The sequence below is a fragment of the Hipposideros armiger genome, unplaced genomic scaffold, assembly GCF_001890085.2.
Source record: "Hipposideros armiger isolate ML-2016 unplaced genomic scaffold, ASM189008v1 scaffold_396, whole genome shotgun sequence".
Taxonomy (NCBI): domain Eukaryota; kingdom Metazoa; phylum Chordata; class Mammalia; order Chiroptera; family Hipposideridae; genus Hipposideros; species Hipposideros armiger.
The window spans coordinates 1,781,704-1,795,555 of NW_017731746.1; the positions used below are offsets into that span (position 1 = coordinate 1,781,704).

At 49.2% G+C, this 13,852-nt stretch overlaps 1 protein-coding gene across 1 annotated transcript in view; it reads right to left on the reverse strand.

The window, feature by feature from the left end:
• Nucleotides 1-46: 46 nt before the first annotated feature.
• The window catches only part of CXCR5 (C-X-C motif chemokine receptor 5), a 22,799-nt gene continuing 8,993 nt past the window's right edge, over nt 47-13,852 (reverse strand). The window contains exon 2 of the mRNA XM_019663591.1: nt 47-2,595. Within this exon, the coding sequence (XP_019519136.1) occupies nt 1,534-2,595 (1,062 nt within the window). The 3' untranslated portion in view covers nt 47-1,533. The remainder of the gene's footprint in view (nt 2,596-13,852) is intronic.

Genomic DNA, 13,852 nt, shown 5'->3' on the forward strand with positions numbered 1-13,852 from the left:
GTTGGATGCTGGGGGGAAAAAGGGGGGACCCCAGGTTTTCCCCAGGGTTCTGTGAAGACAGTGTCCTGGGTCAAAAGCTCTGACTTCCCTCATGGGAGCCTCGTAGGGAGCTTGGCCAATGGGCTTGAGTGGGAGTGGGCAGCTCAGATTTGCCCTCAACAAGTGCAGGGGTCCCCGCTGTTCCACTCTAGCCAGACCAAAGCCTGGGCGGAGGGAGGGAGAGCCTCCTCCCAGGGCAGGCTGGCTGGTGGGCGGGGAGCTAGCGGGGAGCAGCTTCCCCTGGTTCCATCTGAGTAGTATCCTCTCTAGGGCAGAGCTCCGCTTCCTGAGGCCTGGGGACTTCCCTGCCCAGGCCTGCTTCTCACACTGTCCAACCTAAGGGGTTGCTGCGGGTAGCTCTTAATGAAGCCCAGAGAGACAGTGTATCCTGGGCTTGGCCTCCAGGCAGGGGCTGGATGAGATGAACCCCAGAGGCCTCTTTCTGTCTTGCTCCTTAGGGGGTCTACGCATTTGTTCTGACACTTAGCTAAGTGCTTCCTCTGTTGTGGTTGGGACTCCTCTGGTGCTAGAGGAGTTTCCCCTGGCTGTGTAGCTTCCCCTGGCTGTGGGGGTGGGGTGGGGGTTAGGGGGCGGGAGCAGGGAAGAACAAGTCTGGCTCCTAACCCATCAGTGCCCAGAACCACCAGGGCCCTGGTTCCAGCTACCCCTGGCCAGCCCTGGGAGCTCTCCACCCTGGGCAGAGAAGATGGCCGGCTTTGGTTTATACTTGTACCTCCTCTTTTATTTCGCTGGTTGAGCTCTCCTCTTCTGGCTCAGCCTTAGTTTTTCCCTAGGACACTGGCTGGTCTCTGAGGGTGCGTGGAGTCTGCCCTCAGTCTGCAGACCTTCCAGGGCCCAGTAACATGGAGCTGGCCCAGCACCAATTTTGTTCAGAGCAGCTACCTAGACTGGGTCAGTCTGAGCTTCGTGCTTGGTCAAGATGCTGCAGGGCTGGTGGCCTGGCAGAATCTCTGTATTTGTTAGGTATTGAAACACGTTAAGGCCATTCTCTGCTGCCAGCTGGCCTTTCTTCAGCCTTAACCTCCATCCATCTCCTGGTGTTCAGCTTCTAGCTTCTTTCGGCAGGTAGGGTGGGAGGAGAGGTGGGTAGTTGTGGAAGATGTTGGCCAATAAGATGATGGAGTGCGAGTTCTGGGAGGGGAATGACTTCCCATATTGGCAAGGACAGAAATAGTTTCTTGAGCTTCGGACGGTTAAGAGGAGAGAAAGTGTGTGAGGTCCTTTCAGTCCAAGGTGATAGAGATGGGCATAGGTATCCTTTGCTTTCCTTTGGGCTGCTTTCCCTTCCCTGGACGCTAGCTTAGCCCTGGGGTTGTGAGGAGAAGATCTGGGAGGGATGTCCTAGAGAGAAAGGTTGGTTCATCTAGCTGTCCTGTTTGAGGACACGAGCCAAGGTGAGCTCTTAGGATCCCAGCTCTTGTTGGAAGGGGTTCCAGCATCAGTGGGAAGACAGAAACAAAGGGAGGCTGGGACCTAGAAGGTGGTGAGGGAGGTGGCGTTCTCTGACTCAGAGAGACTGTTCTTGCGCCAACTAGGGAAGAGCTGGCAAAGGGAAGCAGGGCCGGCACAGCCCAGCTTGGTCAGAATCCGTGACAGGTCACTACGGAACTTCACTCCGGCGAAAGTGTAGAGCATGGGATTGAGGCAGCAGTGGGCCAGGCCCAGGAATTCACTCAGGGTGATGGCTACGGAGAGATAGCCATTCAGTTCACAGCTATTGCCCACAGCCTTCAGCCTTGACAGTGTGTCCAGGAAAATGACAATGTGGTAGGGTGACCAGCAGAGAAAGAAGACACTCGTCACCAGAATGGCCACCCTGACCGCCTTCTGCCGCTGAGAGCGCCTCTGGGACTGGCATAGCCTGTGCACCACCCCTACATAGCAGAAGCCCATCACCAGCATTGGCAGCAGGAATCCTCCGAAATGGTAGAGGAAGCGGGAGGTGAACCAGGCATTCGTTTCGGCTTGGTTTTCTTGGGAAAAGGTGCAGTGTGGCAGAGAGTAATTGTCATGGGGTTGGCTGACTTTGGCAAAAAGAACCTCTGGCAAGGCGAAGAAGAAGCCTGCCAGCCAGATGATCGCACAGGTGATGTGGATGGAGAGCAGGCGGCGGTGTCGGTAGGTGTGGACCGCGTGGACTATGGCCAGGTAGCGGTCCACAGCGATGCAGGCCAGGAGTAGGCTGCTGCAGTAGAAGTTGATCTTGTGCAGAGTAATCACAGTTTTGCAGAGGAAGGTGCCCAGGACCCAGCCCACAGAGCCCTCAGCCACAGCAAAGGGCAGGATGAAGACCAGCAGGAGGTCAGCCACCGCCAGGTGAAACAGGAAAGTCTCTGTAGAGCTGCGTGTCTGCCGGTGCCGCTCCAGGATCACCAGCACCAGCATGTTGCCCATCAAACCCAGGAGGAAGATGAGGCCATAGGCCACGGGCATGAACACGGCCTTGAAGGAGGTCAGGAGGGGCCCTTCAACTGTAGAGCAGACGTGATTTTCCACTGGGGAGGTCTCTGTGCTGTCACTGTAGTTACCCAATTCCTTGTAATGCAGGGCAAAGAGACAGGTGGTTAGAGAACTGAGGACTCATCTTTCTTCTTGGGGAGGGACCCTCACTCCCTTGTAGAGTTTTCCTATCCCTCAGGCTAACTGATTTTGTCCCAGTACTCCCTGTATGTCCTACTGATCAAATCCCAATTCCCTTTGCGTATCCTTGAACAAGTCACTTTACCATTTCCAACTTCAATTTTCATCTAAAAGGGACTAATTCCTCCCAGGGAAACGATAAAGATAAAAGGAGATATATGGTATGGACATGCTTCACAGACTCTGAAGGACTGTGCACCTGTAAGTTAGTCTGTGTTTATATGTCCTCAGGTATGGAAGGCTGCAGGCTCAGGGGCTGGAATCAGGACTTCAGTTTGGGAATGGCTCTAGTTGTGACAAGGAGTCATCTGTTCCAATTCCAAACAGAACAGTGGGTACTAAAACCTAGGATCCCGCTGATGGGGTGGGTGCGGATGTGTCTCGTTGGCTTCTTCTTTATTTGTCCCCCTATTCCTGTCTGTCTTCACTATAAATGAAATTGTAGTAATAACCTCCCATTTCATTTCATCCGCACAACAGGCTCAAGGTATGTAATATCCACACCTTTTTACCAATGCGCCTCGCTAAAGATCACGTCTGTTTGAACCCACTTGATCTCACTCTAGAGTGAATACTTCCACCACTAGGCAGCAGTGCCTGCCCATCACGAGCACACTCCCTGCTCTGCTCCCTTCTCTGCTGACAGCAAGGAGAGCTTCAGAAGCAGCAAGTCCAGAGGCAGAGGAGCAAGGCAGAAGGAAGTGAGGGAGACCAGGCACAGCGGGGAGGGAGGGAGCCTGTTCCAAGCGCAGGGGATGTGCCCACCCTGTCTCCGGAAGCTCCCTCCTCCCCAGCCTCCTCCCCCCCTCCCCCTCCCTTCCCCCAGCACTCAGGTTGTTTACCCAGCTAACCACAAAGGAAGACATGGTAGCTGTTTTCATACCTTTCACTCACAGCTGTCCCCCTGCACCTGCTCCTCCTCACTTCCCAGCTCTGTTCTTCCAACTCCGCCCTAACTAGACCCTTCCCTTAACCAGACCCTTCCCCACGGCATCTCAAAACCAATTATAACCAACTAATGTGGGTTCATAAAGACACTTTATAACCCATGAGCCCCAGGAGGGTGAGGATGGGAGTGCACCTTGGCTCTGGGTAGTCTCATGCTGCCCTCCTTCCAGGACAGTGAGGGTCCCACACAAGCAGGGGTGGTTGCACTGGCACTCAGGACCCCCAGTTGTGGGTTATACACTCACTGTCAGTGGCAGGCAGACCCAGTCCCCAACCTGGTTTTTCCTTCTGGTCCCTGGGGCACGTGAAGAAGGGGGTGACGGGACACATTAGTACAATAGCAGAGACATCTGCCAACCCTCCTCCACCCCAGCATCCCTCTGCCATCACCTCAGTCCAGCCCTTCTTCACCTTAATGCTCAGGACTACCATCTCTCCGTGGGTCTCCACTCTTGTCCATCTCCTATGCAGAGGACAGATGAGTTTTCCAACCCACAAATCCCCATCACATCAGTGTCCCGCTTAAAGTCCTATACTGGTTCCCGGTTTACCTATAAACTGTGGTTTTCTTTTCTTTTGTCTTTAGCTTTCTTTTTTTAAAAATTTCACATTGACTAGCAAAACCAATTATAAGAAAAAGTCATGTTTGTGAGAAAGTTCATCAATAGAAGATTGGAGTGAGCCCAACTTTAGTGCATTCACAAGACAGAATACAAGGCAGTGCTCAAAAAGAAATGAGGTTCGTCTACATATTCTCTTAGGGAAAGATGTTTAACCCATATTGCTAAATTTTAGAACCAATTGCAGGGCATCCCTGCAGTACGATTCTATGGACTTCCTTCACTAGGGCTGGAGCGGAAGATGGGGAGTCAGGCTCCAGTCTCCCATCTTTGCCTTTAAACCAGAGATCTCTCTCTACTCTTGTCTTAAGTGGTGTTTCACACAAAAGCTTTTGCTTAAGAAAATGGTTCTGCTTTCATTTAAAAACCTTGGACTTGCAGGGTGAGGTCTAAATGCCTCCAAAGGACCTTTAAATCTCTACAAATGCATATTCCTTTGACCTTTCAAACCTCATCTACTTTAAGCCTGTAGGCACTCTATCTTCCAGCCTCATCATTCTACTGGCTGCCCACCCCCATCACCCTAGCACATTCTGGTCTCCAAAACTTTGCTCAAACTCTTCCTTTTGCCAAGCAGTCTTTCCTCAACTTGCTTACCTACAATAATTCCTGTGCTTCCTTCAAGGCTCCGCTCAATAACATCCTCCTACATACTTCCTAGCTCTTGTACTTGGAATCACAGTCTCTCTTTTTACGTTACTTGTGCCTTTATTACCGCACTCAGGGTTGGGGGTCTCTATTTCCTCACTAGATGGCAAGTTCTTGGAGACAGACTTCTGTGTCCTCCTTACAATGCCATGTGTTTTACACACAAGGGACATGCAACAGATGTGTGCTGGTTTGCTCTGAGGGCAGTTTGCCAGAGAAGGCCAGGGGCCCTTGTATTATTCTAGGGCTTTAGACAAGTTTCTCTTTGTGCCTTAGTGGACACCCAGGCACTCCTATTTAACCTTCTTCGGTTCCTGCTTCCTCCCAATGCCCTGAACAGCCTAGCACCTATTTTGGGATCTCTTTCTGTATTGGGAGCTTTTTCCATTATCATCACTGAGTATAACCATTTGACTCATACTGGAATTCAGCAAGAGTTAAAGGAGAAAACAGTGAGATGAGCAGTCTTCATGCAGAGCAAAGCATTTCAGAGGGAGGAGAGATGCAGGGCTTAGGGTAGTCAGTGGGGCTGGACTCCGCCTACCTTGGCGGTGGTGGGGGCCTGGCTGTGCCAGGAGGGCTTAGGTGCAGCCAGCCTGTCTGGCCAGAGGCCCTTAATGAGAACCACTCAAGTCCTTACTCTCTAAAGCATCCAGGTTGATTGATTTATTTCTCATTTAAAGTCAGTACAGTAGGATGTGTTCCCAGGACCCCAGAGCCCTCATCTCCTGAGAACCCAGGTTTAGAGGAGGGTTGGGAGTGGGGGTGCTGTCTCTTCCTCCTTATCAAGAGGTATTTGTTTGGCAAAGTACAGAGTGGGAAAGATGAGAGAAAGCTGTTTTGAGGTGTGCTGGGAGTTGGCAGTACATCTCAGCAGGAGGTGTCAAACAGACATTTTGGGGGCTTGGGCGAGGCATGTGTTAAAGCCACTTCCCATACCCAGGGGATCAGGCACCCCCCACCCTCTTCAAACCAAGCAAGGTGGGCTCTGGCCTGGTGGGAGGTGAAGAATCAGGAATCCTGAATACCGTGAGGAGTGGGGTACAGAAGGGTGCTCTTCAAGACTCACCTCCAGAGGGAACACAATGCGGGCAGTCTGACTGAGCGGTAACCCAAAGCCGTGCGCTCATGCACACGCACACTCCAATGGCAGCATGTACCTTGTATAGACACAGACGTGCCCAGGTGTGGCCATGACAGTGTGTAGGCAGGTACCAGTAGACCACAGTCCACACAGAGGCCAAGGATCCATGCACCAAAGAAAGCAAGAAAATATGATGACCAGGACGAAGCTGAGTACAGAGACAGGAATATAGGTGGAAAATTGCTGTGAGCACTGGCAATGGGGCAGGAAAGGGGCTAGAACATTCTTTGTCCTGGTTTTGAGGTTCCAGGAGAAGGGAGGATGGGAGGAAGAGATCGAAGTGCTGGTGTGGTGGGATTACAAATGTGACTATTCTCCTTCCTTCCCATCCTCCCTCTGCCTTGGAGTCAGATGAGGCTCCAAATAACAAGACTGCTTCACTGTGCTGCACTGGCCAGTGTGAAGCACAGCAAACATTTGCTGACTGGGATTCTGTGTCGGCAAGGTGGGGCAGGAGGTGTTTCTGTCCTGGATCCTCTCCTCTCACACTCTCCGCCCTGTCTTGGATGACATGGCTGGAGGACACTTTTGGATAATGCAGAGTTCTCTGCAATCTGGAACTATGAGCTCAAACTGACCAGATGGAATTGATAGGGGAAAATATAGAGAGCTAAACTCAGGTTTAAAGCTTCAACTGTCCAGGAACAAATTAGGGAAGACCTGGCTTGATGACAAACAGTTCATGAGAAAAAGACCTGACAGTTTTTTGACTGCAAGCTTAAGATGAGTCAACTGGGTCATGTGGCTACCAGATGTGCTACTGTTACCTTACTCTAGGTGAACAGAAGTCCGTAGGTGGGCATCTGGCACCAACCCAGTTTGTTTGGTCTGGACAAGGGTGACCAGTTTGCTGAGGGGTCTGGAAATTCCAGCCTGGGAGGATGTTTCCAGGTACTGGGGTGTAGAGTCTAGGGAAGAGAAGACTCGAGTCCTGGAGAACTGTCTTCTTCAAGGATTGGCAAGAGTCCTCATGGGCAAGAGGGATGGCTAGGCTTATTGTGTGCAGCTCTAGAAGGTAGACCAGGATGAATGGGCAGAGATTGGGGTTGTGGGTGTTTCAGTCAGAGGAGAAAGAACTTCCTAACAGCCAGAACTGTCCAACAATGGGTTTGGGGCCCTTGGGAGGAAAAGAAATGTTTGAGCCCCAGTGTGTGGCAAGAGAGTCCTGCCCCAGAAAGGAGGCTGGTCCCTGCTCTCAAATTCCCCTCTCTCCCAGCTCCCAGGTGCTCAGGTTCTCTGGCTGTCCTGTGCTGCCCAAGGCTGAGCTGGTTTCAGCGTGCTCTTCATGTAGCTCAACACCTGGGTGGGAGCCATTTGCTTTTCTCACCTGTCTGTCCTGCAGCTAGTGAATGCCCGAGCCTGAATTTGCTACTCATCCCCGAGGAGGGAGGCAGGGCTGCTGAGTTCATGGCTCATCCAGGCTGAACCCCAGGACTCCAGGAGCCTGAGTTATACTGGCTGCAGGAGGCATATGCACACAGATGCAGATTATCACTCTGGCCATAGGGAGCACACAAGGACTCCAGCTCCTTTTATGTCCCTTTCTGGATATTCCCAGCCAAGGGTCAGGAGCTGTGAGTGGGACCAGCTTGGGCATCTCTTTCATTCTACCTTTCAGTGGCTTAAGGGATGCAGGGTTCTGGAGGAATGAGACTGGGCTAAGGGTGAGGGTAGATTTCTGTATCCCTTAGCCCACTCTTCCTTTGGAGGACCACACTCCCAAAAGACCACCTGAGACTATGGCTTACCATTTGTCACATCTCCCCTTTTCCCTGCCCCCAACCTTCAGGGGTGAGCATGCCAAGCTCCTCTTCCATCTCTACCCAAGGGTTTTAGCTATTAGAAATATGGTACTACTGGGCCGGCCGAGTGGCGCGTTGGTTAAGAACTCGCTTGGGACGCCAGAGGGCCCCGGTTCGGATCCCACATATGAGGGCCAGTGACACTGCCCTCTACAGCTAAGATGNTCTCTCTCTCTCTCTCTCTCTCTCTCTCGCTCGCTCTTTCTCTCTCTCTTTCTCGGCAGTCACTCAACTGAATTACTTTTGTGAATCCACAAATAAGACACAATCCCTGGGTATATAAGTTACAAATATAACTTTTCTAAATCTTAGTTTTCAAATCTGTACACTTATGAAATGCTTGCACTGCCAATCTTGCTATAGTTTGTTTCGAATACTACCAGGCATGTAAAAAACCTTTCTCAAATAGAAATCCTCCATAGGTACAAAGTGCTATTAAACACACACACACTTTTTTAAAGGGGCTTGGAAAGAAAGAAAGTTTAGGCATGACTTTGAAGGAAGGGAAAAGGGAATGCCTCAGCCCCAGCAGAGATCTGCATGTGGTACGAGTATATCTTGGGGAGAAGATGGTGCAGTTTGTCTGGACTCAAGCAGAGGAAGATGTGGAAGAAGGACAAGGCAAGGAAAGTGTACTGATTGACACAGAGAGCCTGTCTGGGCATTTGGATTGTAGACAGGGCAACTGGAAAATGTGGCAGATACTTCAGCAACAGGACTTCACAACGAAGCTGGAATTAATAAGGGTTGCTCATTTCAACTTCCAAAAAACATTTATCAATTGTCTACTATGTTCCAAGATTTAGCAGTGAACAAGACAGACTGGCCTAGTAAATGTCTCTATGAAGATGGGTGTTAGGTCCTCAAATAACTTATCAGTTAATTATTCCTTAAGCCTTCATTACATTCCAGGCACTGATCTAGATGCTGGGAAAGTAATGAGAAACAAAACTAAACATGACCCCTACCCTATTGTAGCTTACACTCTGGAGAAGAGGGGGCAGTAAACAAATAAACTATTTTTTTAGTAATAATAACTTTAATATAATTGTAAAAACTTGCAAGTGTTATGAAAGAAAAGAACAGGGTGCCAAGAGAGCAAATAATAACATGAACTCAACCTTCATAAACTAGTAATCACAATCATAATAGTCCCAGATTAATTTACAATTTATGAAGCCGTTTCACATTGCTTGTCTCAGGAAGGCCTCATCTGAAGTCTATGGAGGAAGCCGGCTAGGAGTTCTTAGCCTATTTTACTTATGAGAAAACCAAGGTTCAGCAACTCTCATGAGTTGCATAATGCTATCGAATTGGAAAGGAAGCCCAGCCAGATCTTCTGACTCTGGACGCAGTGCTCTGCCCTCCAAAGAGTGAGAGAAATACCCCTCAATGGGGCAGATAGTCGGTTTGTTCTAGAGGAGATTTAAAGTGGCAAAAAGTTCATCTTCCCCATGACTACTTCCTCAGAGCCTCTAAGTGAGGCTAGAGTGAGAAACTGTGGGTTAGAGGCCTGGCCTTGGGTGGCCCAGAGCAACCTTGAGAGGCAAAGACATGAACCTGTCTGAAGTAGGATTGTGCAATGGCATTGTCAAAGGCATCTGTACCATCTCTGGCAGTGAAAGTGAACCAGGCCCAAGGCAGAGGTGATGGCTCAACGAAACTCACCACCACAATCACCTCCCTGCTTGGGGACATGGTAAGGCTGGCCCACCTGCCTTATCAGCACCTTGATCACAGAGCTCAACACAGACAGGTTTCCAAATGACTAGCCCTGCTGCCCCAGGAAGGAAGCTTTCTGGGCTGCAGTATGGGGGCTGCTGGGTGTGGGCCAGGCACTTGAAAGAGAGTAAATGATGACACAGCAGTGGAGGATAGGGTTGCTGACACTGGGGGATCAGCTTTGGAGAGAAAGCAGGGAGCAGATGAGACGAGCAGCCACCTAGCCTTACCCAGCAAAGGAGGCTATTAGAAAATCCCATCAATGGCTTCCTGTTAGCAAGGCAACAAGTGCCAGACTCTGTAGATTCGCATTTTAGGTCCCTGTAATCTGGTCCCAATGTGCTGTTTTTGTTTTTCAGGTAATAAATGTTTATAGATTGTCTACTGTTTTTTCCACACTTATGTCTTGCTACTCGCCTTTGCGTGCACTATCCTCTAAGCATACCAACTCCTACAGTCTTCTCTCTTCCTGCTCCCTCCACCTTTGCTCCCTCCACACCTTTGCTTAAGGTGTTGCCTGAATCTTGGCAGCCCTTCCCTCACATCTCTGCTGTGCTATCCTCCATATCTATTTCAGTGCCCCTTCCTCCACAAAGATTCTCCTAAATCAAAGTAATTTTTTCTTCGCTTAAACTTGACCTAGCACTTTACCTATATTTCTTACTTTTCACCTTGCATTGTGGTTATTCAAGTACTATACACTCCTGCTAGGCTATGAGAGTCTTTGGTGACAAAATCATTCATGATTCATCCTTTCTTCCTGTCTTCAAGAGCTTTGCACCTAGTAGATGCTCAATAGTTGTCTTTGACTGACTGAAGAAATGAATGAAGAGGGAATGAGGGTGGGGCCAGTGGAGGGATGGTGGGACGTCTAGGATAAGACCCAGGGGAGTTTGGCTGTCCCTGGTGGCTTTCTGTGGACTTTGAATTTCAGCTTTGGTACTCAGTAGCTGTGTGACCTTGGACAAGTCTCTGTCTTTTTCCTCATATGTAAATGATATAACAACTACTTCAAAAGATTATTGTGAAGATCAATATGTGATCAATACATGAAAACACCCAATACCTAGTAAGTGCTCAATAAAGTTTGTTGACCAGTTATCCAAGTGAGAGTAATTTTTTTAGCCTCTTTTTTAGGTGGGGGGTGGGGGGTGGGCATTTGCCTTACTCCTCTTTGTGGTAGAGACATTTGTGTAATTGATGATTCTTTCCTACTAGATTAGAACCTAGCACAGTACAGCCGCACAGGGCAGAGTCAGCAGTCCACAGTGGTTTGATGAATGGATGGATAAACATGTGCATGAAAACTGAATCAATAGCCTCTGGAGTCTAAAATCCTACTTAGAGTTCAGTAAGCTATTCTGGAAACCAAATGAGCATAAACTGGCCTTGTTCCTGATGTTCTGCCTCAGGCAGAGGAATTCTTATCCTCTGGGTGGGTGATCTACCCTTGATCCTCCAAAGCTCCCTCAAGGTACTAAAGCAGTGGTTCTCAACCTTCCTAATGCCGCGACCCCTTAATACAGTTCCTCATGTTGTGGTGACCCCCAACCATAAAATTATTTTCGTTGCTACTCTATAACTNGGGCAGTGTTACTGGCCCTCATATGTGGGATCCGAACCGGGGCCCTCTGGCATCCCAAGCGAGTTCTTAACCATCGCGCCACTCGGCCGGCCCCCAAAGCCGACAATTTTTAAACTTAGTTTCATCTAATCTTCACATTTAAGTTATTTTCACATTTAATTATGTTTAATCCTCAAATGCCTTGTGCAGGAGGTATTGGTATTATCCCTGGCCATACTTTTGAGGGGATGAGGAAACAGTTTCAGTTCCTCGCTCATGATTATGAAGAGCGCAATGGGCAGAGTCAGGGTTTGAAGCTATCTCTGTGGACACCAACCTGAGGCTCTCTCCACCAGATCACAAAACCTTCTCTCAGAGAGTTAGTTTTTGCAAAGGACAGGCACTTACCTGGCTATCTAAGGGGAAAACTCTGCTTAAACCATTTAAGAGCTGTTTATCAGGCACTTCCTATGTGCCATGAACTTCACACCGCGATTTCCTTTCATACTCTGAACAGTCTTTAAATGTTATTTTTATCACATTATCACATATGTGGAAACTGAGCAGTAGTGGGAAGTAGTTGTGAATGTTAACAGCTCACTCAGACACCAGAGACTCAGAAGCACAATACAAATCAACACAGGAAGTGGGGTGGTAAAAGTTCTCAGTGCTGGAAGCCAGAGCCTGCCCACGCATAGCTCCTCTTTCATTAGGTAACAGGTAGAAGTCCTGCCAGGAGGAAATGGGCTGCAGGTGCTGAGTAGATACATTAAAGTCACCTCAAGGTTATAGGAGCCATGAGTGTCTGAAAACCTTGACCTGGGGGTGGCCTATGTGGTCTGGGGTCAGAGAGTGAGTCAGGTGCTTGAATTAGATGCTTGTGTACTGAGTACAGCCGAGTCCCAGCTGGAGGAAAGATGTGAAGGTCAAGGGAGGTGGGATTCAGGCTCTGTCCTGGGATCACTTTGTCCAATAGGAGAAAGAACAGACACATGTATGCAAGATAACACACTCATATACACATGCAACTTGGGAACATTTTAAAGCAGTGTTATGAATGTACTGTATCGATGAACCCAGTGTGGGCCGAGTTCAGCATTGTAGAAGGCACACAAAGAAGGATAAACCCAGCATTTCTTCACACATAAGTGCTGTGCATGAATATCCTGGGTACGCTGTGGAAAGAACGGTGGATTTTATATCAGAAGGCCTGGATTGGAGGCCCAGCGCTTCCATTTTCCAATAAGGCTGCTTTTAGACCAGACCCTGTGTAAACACTATAAGACACACCAGACACACAATGCCAAGAAAGTGGTTATCAAACTTATGTCTCAGAATCACCCAGAGGGCTTGTTAAACAATTGCTAGGCTCTCCCTCAGAGGTCTGGGATGGGACCTGAGGATTAGCATTGCTAGTACGAGAACGTGTCCAGGTGACACTAATATTGCTAGCCTGGGAACTGTACTTTGAGAATCACTGCTTTAGACTACACAGGATTGGTACAAGGAGATGGCTTGCCATGACACCACTGGTATCCCAAACCGGAGCTCCCAGTCCAACCTAACTCTGCTCTCAGCTCATCCATACAAATGTTGCCATGCCTCTCTAGAACAACTGATAGCACCTCACATAACTGACACCACTACTGACAGCTGGTTTTCCCCAGAATACCCAGCTTCCCTGGGGCCCAAACTGGCACAGCTAAGATTTAGATCATGCCTCCCCAGACTAAGGCTGGCTCCCACCTCTGGCAACTCTCTGATCTACCTCTCCCTCCACTCTAATTGGTGGCACTTAAGCTCTGCTAGTTAAACTTCAGGATGCCATGTAACCCAATCACTTTGACCATCCATGGCCCATATTAAGAAATATGTTTGGGCGTCCAGTTGACTCAGTTGGTTAGAGTGCAGTGCTCGTAACACCAAGGTTGCCGGTTTGATTCCCACATGGGCCAGTGAGCTGCGCCCTCCACAACTAGATTGAAAACAATAACTTGACTTGGAGCTCAGCTGCGGCCTCCACAACTAGATTGAAAACTACTTGACTTGGAGCTGATGAGTCCTGAAAAAACACACTGTTCCCCAATAAAAAAGTTTAAAAAAAGGGCCGGTTGAGTGGCACGTTGGTTGGGACGCCAGCTCTGAGCAGCAGGGCCCCGGTTCGGATCCCACATAGAGGGCCAGTGACGCTGCGCCCTCTACAGCTAAGATGGTGAATAACAGCTCGACCTGGAGCTGGGCTGCGTGAGTCACCAGTGACAGCGTAGGCGGCAGTGGGCGTGAGCTGCTGTGAGCTGCTGTTAGCCGCCGTGAGCGGCCATCCAATGGCTGGTGAGTGACAGCCTCACCTGGGAAGAGCGCAATGATAATACCTACATGGGCCAGTGAAGCAAAGTTTTTCACAACTAGACTGAAAACAAAAGGACAGCAACTTGTCTGTTCCCCTTCACGGATTCCCCAGCGCTGTTGCCCTCCCCCAAATTCCCAATAAAATCTATAAAAAAAGAAGGAAATGTTTTGCATTACAACCTACTTGGCATGTGTGCATGCACCCCCCGCCCCCGTCAAGTTTCATAAATAATACTTAGAATGTGTGATACACTCATACTTTCTACCCTTTCTCCCTCCTCTTCCTACTCCCTCTTTCTTCTCCTTCTCCTTCTCTCTTCTCTCTCTCTCTCTCTCTCTCTCTCTCTCTCTCTCT